General features: G+C 34.3%; 1 protein-coding gene across 1 annotated transcript; it reads right to left on the reverse strand.

Moving 5' to 3' along the window:
- Positions 1-3,139: 3,139 nt before the first annotated feature.
- On the reverse strand, positions 3,140-7,065 carry LOC111504195 (transmembrane protein 64). Its single transcript, XM_074183453.1, has 4 exons — positions 6,438-7,065; positions 5,383-5,506; positions 4,651-4,812; positions 3,140-3,366 (listed from the first exon to the last, which is right to left on the reverse strand). The coding sequence occupies exons 1-4, from the start codon at positions 6,839-6,841 to the stop codon at positions 3,247-3,249; spliced, it is 810 nt and encodes a 269-aa protein (XP_074039554.1). The 5' UTR covers positions 6,842-7,065; the 3' UTR covers positions 3,140-3,246.
- Positions 7,066-7,477: the final 412 nt, after the last annotated feature.

The raw sequence follows: 7,477 nt of genomic DNA on the forward strand, positions 1-7,477 counted from the left end.
TCACACATCGAATCAATAATATACTCTTTTTTGAAATTACGTTGTTTTATGGTCGCCAGAATACCTTTTTCCTTGGAATCTATTCGGGTATTTCCATGTCATGATTTCGCATGAAATCAACAATATCTGCTCTTTTCGTGTTATTGTTTGGTATTGTAGTCAATAACCGAGAATGATACGAAGCGTTATCCATATAACAATAACCAAGTTTGGAGGAATATTTGGGAGAAGCTGCTCACTGAACCAGGTTTCAAATAAAGCCGCAGTCATATCTTCGTGGTAATCAGCAAACGAATCTTTCATATTTTTAGTCGACAGAAGCAAAGCGTCAGGTAAGAAACCACTTTCATTCCCGGCATGCAAAATTATGACATGTTTTCCCTTCGAAGAAGGTGTATTCAAAGCACAATACTTGGTTTCGTCTACCCAGCCATATTTGGCAACATCATGGGTGTCAAACCAAGTTTCATCGAGGTAGATTATATGTCTGCTGGATTCTCGGTAGCTTTTCATTCGCCTCAAATATTCTTGTCGGAGTTGAACAATGCGTGTCGATTCCATTATGACAATCCGATTGTTCAATTTTTTATATTTGAAATCACAAGACAATAAGACACCTCGTAGAGTTTCTAAAGATTTGTAATTGTAATCGGGATAGTCGAATAATTTATACCAAATCATTTCCAAGATCGGTACTTCATTTTTTTGGTATATACCATAAATTGTTCGCCGAATCACATCTTTTGTAGCACCATCAACGGTTGCGGATTTTTTATTCCTTTGTTTTCGTTTCATTGCATGGTCAATGACATCCCCTATTTTAATGACTCGAAGAACTGTCGAACGAGGTAGTTTCGTTAACTCGCATATTCTATTCACAATAGCATTCTGTGAAATGTGACAGTTTTCCCTCTTCAAGCATTCATGAATATTTAAAATTACTCGCTGAACTTTAAAAAGTCCTTATTTTCAAATTCCGGATCCCTGTCAATTGACATAGATTCCTCACACGTAATGTTATCATTTGTTTCAAAAGGTCTCCAGAAAACCATATTGATGAAAGTACCCAAAAATACTAAGATTTTCACAAAAATCGGTTTAAACGATGATATTGAAACCTTTGGTGTAAAAGTTGAAAACTTTTTCTAGAGATCAAATACCCTAACACCAAACTGATATTTTTGCACTCGACGCGCGTTTCGCTAACAAGGTTAGCATCTTCAGGAGAAGCAAATTGATACTGAATCTAAAGACAAGGGTTAGCTGATGTTTATATACTCAAAGTTTTTTGGTCCGATGTGGACTTTGTTTATTGAATGATGATTATCCTAATTGATTTTTCGGTAATTAACTAGTGGAACCACTACCTGCAAATTAATTTGTCCGCTTTTTAATCTATTGTTGCAAAACCACTCACTGCCTCACCTAACCCCGCAAACACACGGCACTGATAAAGAAATATTGTAAACCGGAGAAAGAAATTAGTAGGTATTCAGCCAGTCCAGCTAGCCGAGCCTTTACTCCTCAACTACATTTGATAGCACGTTTACTAACTATCTGGGCGACTAGGAGCCACAGGCAAGAAATGTTTATGACTGTACTATACCAATAGATAGACTATACCAAAACACAAAATACTTGACAATATTAATAAATTTTATAAGCATTTCATCGATTGAGACGGAATGAAAAGTATCAACTGAAAAAAGTAATCAAAGGATATAAAAACGACGAGAGTGGTCACTCTGGTATTCGAATCACAACAAAAAACGCTGCTAATGCTCCAAAGAGGAAATGGTAAAATTTGGAATATTTTCTGCACGAAAAACCTTTCTTTCTTCTCCGTCTTTATACAAAAAAAAATTGGAATCTTCCAAAGAAAGGAAGATAGAGAAGTAGAAAGCCAAAACCTTTCCTTCCCAAAAATTAATCTCCCTTAAAAATATCCCTTTCAATTTATTTGTTCTGTTTAAAATGTTTTTCGGTTAACCAGCTGTCGCACCCCTACGACTGACAACCCTCAAAAGTCGAAACTTGTGCGAGCTAAGGATTAACGAGGTCTTACCTTTCAACGTGTGATTCCTAACACGGGTTGGACGATAGCAAGTGAAAATCGATCGTTCAAACTAGGGCTTGAACCACCGACCAATACGGCAGTCAATTCAAGTGAGTGAACAAAGCACCCGCATCGAACCGCCTGGCTACCGACTGAACATTTTTTATATTAAGCTAAAAACAGCTGCCAGTTTGCCAGTTTTATGCATACCATTTTTTATTATGATTTACATTTAGCTTGCTTACCTAAGTTATAGAATTCAAGACTATAAGTCTATGATTAACTGTTTCAAAGGAGGGTGCTGCAAGTAGCTTCATTGGACCAGAACCTGTCATTGGCATTGCTTCAAGTTTTGCCAAACAAACATTGAACACCTGGATGGCAAGAAGATTTTAAGATTTCTGACAAAATCTTCCAGGATTGGTTCACTACCAGGCGTTGATTCACCCTTTGAAGCTTAAAACCAAACAGTTATTGGACTACGATGTCTAACAGGCCTCCTTGCAGGTCACTGTCGTCTGAATCATTATATGCAGAGACTCGGACTGTTGGAAGAAAGTGTGTGTCGCCTCTAGTAGTAGAGCTTCGCCGGTTTTGATGTAGACCATTTGCTAAATATACCTTATCCTATTTTGGTGAAATCTGTGAATTCATTTTCAGTAATAAGAAGTTTATTTAGTCCTGATCATATACAAATTATTGGGTTCAGTGGCGGTCATAACACAGTTTATCGAGAATTATTGACCAGAAAATATAGACCAGGGACCTTTCCTTGTAACATTTAATTTTGTGTTGGGTAAAACATGTGCCTTAATGTGTCGTAGCTCTCCGTTTTCCAAAATAAAATAAAAACATCTGCATTAAAAAGGCAACACCTAATTGTTTGCAATTGTTTCTCAAATCACATTTATTGTTCTGACGGTTTTTTTTTTAAAGTTTACCACTCTGTATCTTGGAAATATTAGATTTCCGGACCTGAGTTTATATGAACTTTTTTTCAAAAAGTAGCTTCTAAAAACGCCCGTATACTTTTTTACCGCAATTAAGAAAACACCCCATATATGATGCAACAAAATGTACACATTGGATATAAAAATACTATATTCATCCAAATAAGTTAAACAAAACATAGCTCTAATAAAAATATTTGGTTTTGAATGAAAAAAGAGAGAACTAAATGCTATTGAATATCACACTAAAGAATATCCAATTCCTTTGGTAGAGGTGTTTTCTGCTTCTGCAATGGCTTTCAACAGCTCCTTTCTTGCTTTGGTCCCAAGAAATGCCATCAAAGAAACTCCCAACAATAGCTGGAAATTAGAAATCAATGTAGGTTACAAGTAATTTACTGCTTTGTAGTAAACTGTCAATTTATAATAACAATTTGCATAATCATTAATATTTTTGTTATAGTTGGAGTATAGTGGAATATTCGTACTCAGATTTGAATTTCGAATATGTCAAATATTTTGGATCATGTGGGTATTCTATCCAACCAGTTAGAGAAGGTGATGAAATTTTTAATGTAGAGCATATTTGTGGCGATGTAGAAAGGAGAAAACTGTGTGTATGTGATCTTCATCACTTTAGAGCTCATCAATAAAATCATTCAGTATTGTTGTAAGACTGGATTAGGACATTACTTCAAGCACATAATAAACTATGACCACAGATTGTTCAAGTTCAAGGCTGGCATGTTTTTTATTTAACTTTCCTCAAGATGAATACATAAAACTAAACAAAAAATAATTTGTAATGTTATGTTTTTTTTCCTAATATCTACACTTTTATAGTAAATTATCACTTGTGCAGAGAAACAAAAATGATTGAATTGTGTTTGATTGAAGAGAACTTATAAAAAGACAAAGCATGCTGAAAAGTTTTCTTTGAAGTGTTTGCTATAAATTAGAAGAAAGTTTGAAATTAGTTTTCTTGCATTTTCAATAGCGGTATTCACTTTGTCTTAGTTTTTCTTGCAAAACAAAGTAGTAAATACCTCCACTAGACTTCGAGGCAGAGGATAATTCATCTTGAGGAAAACTAAATGAAGTAAATGCCAATACTTAGAGAAAAGGTACCATTGTCTATTGTCAAAAAACTCTACTGAGAATTAGTGTTTCTAGTATGAATGGCTGAATTTACAAAACTTTACTTCTAAAAAATTGATGAAGAACATACTAAAGTCATAGTAAAAATCAACCATTAAGTCCACTTCCACTACTTTCATTCATCAATTCACAAAGTTCTCGATGACCTCAAAACGAAGTGTGGGCCAATTTTGTTTTTTTACCATAAGTGTGCGCTCATATAAAAACGAAATTTAAGGTTATTATAGAATATTTTGTGGTAAATTACTTATAACCAACTACAAAAACTAAAAACAATAACAGCGAATAAACTAAACACAATATTAATTTCCGACCGTTTATTATAACTAATCCGATATCCGTGGTACCGTCACAAATCCTTCGATATTACAGCACTGAACGGATTGAATGAAAATCTCATCCTAAGAGCGGTTGAAGGTCTCCGGCAACTCGGACGTATCACGTGGTTGTATTATTCTACTGTGCAAAAGTTACTTGTTCACATACCTGCAATGTGGCAAATAAATATGTTGTTGAAGAAATGTGCCTGTTTTCAATAACATCTTGCATAGAGCGCAAAGTTGAGCCAACATAGACAGCAACAAACTGAGCAGGAAAAAGGCCCAAAAGAGAAGCTAAATGGTATATTTTGGCACTAACGTTGCTCATCTGCAATAGCAATGGAATATTTGTTATTAAATATAGAATTATGTGTAATGTTTCATAAAGGTATTTAAATTGGTACCACTAAAATAATTGAAAAATTAGACTATATATTGCAGCAGGATGAAAAGTTCATTTCATACAAAATACCAATAAATTAGGTTTTGAAATGTTGAATAGTGTTGTCAATAAAGCTTAGGTTACTGAATATAATCAGAATGTGAAAATCATTAATAAAAAACTTATGCAATTTTTCCAAAGTGGGTTACAGACAAAATTGTCAACAAACACTAATAGTACTGCCAACATTTTCGTAAATATCTCAGAAATTCATTGGTGCATTAGACAGACTGCAAGGCAATATTAAACCGATAATGAATAAAAACCACCAAAAAATGTGAAACATGTAGATAATCGAACATACCTAGACTGTGAAATAAATAATTGAAAAATGAATACTACTCAGAAAGTGAAAGAAAATACAAATTATTTGAGCAAATGGTCAAAGTAAAAACAGTCAATGCATTGGAATGCTGGAATTTATAACTTTTTTTCATATTTATATATTATACCTACAGCAAATATTGTATTTTGCAATCCAAATGGAATAGGAGTCAGTCTTGAACAGAAGACAATCTTGAAACATAGTGGACCAGAAATCACTCGCATTATGGCAAGGGCCATGTCATTTTGAGTATATCTGCAACACATTTTCAGTATAGATATCAGATTTGCTGAAAAGTTCGTAGGCTAACGCACAGATGGCGTTACTAGTATTAAATCCATGATTTTTAATTAACCCTAACTTTCAAAAGATATGTCGCCGGACTATTTGTTTCTGAGATAGAACATTTTGAATGAAATAACTTTTGTTACTTTAAAGAATAAAAAGTAATTTCGTGTTGATGAAGCACTGCATTTTGGCGAAAAAAATTACTGTTGAAGCCAAGGTTTGGATAAACATTTGTGATGCACTGTTTGAAACCTTTGGTGTAGTAATGAATATTACTGGAGTTCTATCCCGCAAAGTGAATTTGATAAGAGATAGCTGATGCTCTGAAAATATTAAAGGAACATGTTGGACAAATTGTGCATGGGTATCTGGGTGTGCGAAAGCTCTGTTCAAAAATCGTGCCGCTCGCGAGTCAAATCTCTCTTGCTTACTCTTGTGTCAAAAATAGCAAATTTATCTACCACATATCTGTGGGAAGCTGCTTGACTCCTCTCTTGCATCTAGCTGAATGACAAAATCCACCAAAAATTGTTATGAAATAAAATTTGCAACAAAAAGCATTCTTAGATTAAAAGAGCTATTGAAATTTGCTTAACGGGCATGCAAAGTATATCAGATTTCATACAGCAGAAAGGCCAGTATCACTCAACACCTTTGAGAAAGACAATTCAATATGTGTTTAGGAATTAGTTTAGATTATCTACTGGTAATGCCAACTTGGTTGGTGTTATATTCGTATACCAAATGTCATAATTTTATTATTGCTTTGGCAAGTTCCCTGTAAATTACAATAATACAAAAAGTTTTGAACATTCCATTCCATATATTAAATCTATTAACTGATTTTTATTTGAATATTACATTGAAAATTGGTGTTAGGAAAAATGTAAATACTTACTTACGAATGCGATGATGATGGCCAATCACCTTCAAAATATTGTGAGCTACCAAAAGACCCAGGTTTGCCCCAAAAACCGTTAACATTAAACCTCTAGCTAGACCAAATAAATATCCTGTAGCAACAACTAGAACAATATAACCTATACTGATAGGAAGAGAGACAATAATGAAGAGAAAACAAATTGTGGTGGAAATCACAAACGTGTCTTGCTTCTCCAGCCATAGCAAGATAAACCTAATATAAGTTTTACAAAGTAAAAGGATACAAAGAATGACTGATATTGTACAGATTAAAGCTAGCAGTCGACATAATGACAGGAAGCATATCCTTGACCGTAATGTACTGCATTTCTCTTTTGGTTGGTCTATTTTACTCTCATATTCATCGAAGGTTATCTTCATTCTTCAGGTAAATAATTGAAACATAATTGAAAATCAAATGTTATCTATCCAGTTCTGTTATCTCTTAAAATTTTTGCTTCAACCGCTAATAATCAAAAACATGGTACTAACTGTTATTAATTACAGATTGCATAGTAGCACAGAAGAATAAACAAATCAAATCTGTGCAACTAATTAATTATTTACTGTTTTGCAAAAAATAATATAACCATACTTTTCTTCTTCTGCCTCTCTCTCTCTCTCTCTAAATTAGTTGGACTTGCTTCCCACTCGGGTGCATTTGTCCAGACTCCTCCTATCGAATTGACAGAAGCTTCGTCGGGGGGCGCAGCGGTCTTGCTAAAAGCAATGCTGCCACACCTTTTTTATCGAACTTTTTATAATAAAAAACAGCCTGCTTAGGAGACCTTTTGTTTTTTCACATATATATTCATTGGGACCGCCCTCTTCGGAAGACCTTCAGATTTTTAATTTCACAAACGTGGCCCCTTTACGAGGTTATCTGAAGCCCCGGCCTGGATACCGGCGTGAATACAGGGGTCCTTATTCTTTACTTTTTTAAAAATTCACACACATTTCAGTAAATACCACAATGGACTAACAAAACTAAAAACGAAGCCCCACGATAGCATCTGG

This window comes from Leptinotarsa decemlineata, unplaced genomic scaffold, assembly GCF_025532065.1.
Source record: "Leptinotarsa decemlineata unplaced genomic scaffold, Ldec_3_MD MMD2_tig00026340_RagTag_RagTag, whole genome shotgun sequence".
In the NCBI taxonomy this organism is placed as follows: Eukaryota; Metazoa; Arthropoda; class Insecta; order Coleoptera; family Chrysomelidae; genus Leptinotarsa; species Leptinotarsa decemlineata.

Excerpts from the sequence above, each read along its gene's own strand:
- LOC111504195 (XM_074183453.1), bottom strand. The coding sequence starts at position 6,841 with ATGAAGATAACCTTCGATGAATATGAGAGTAAAATAGACCAACCAAAA. Across the intron at positions 5,507-6,437 it reads CATCATCATCGCATTCGTAA|ATATACTCAAAATGACATGG; the intron begins GTAAGTATTTAC and ends AATGTGTTGCAG. Across the intron at positions 4,813-5,382 it reads TGCAAAATACAATATTTGCT|ATGAGCAACGTTAGTGCCAA; the intron begins GTAGGTATAATA and ends TTGCTATTGCAG.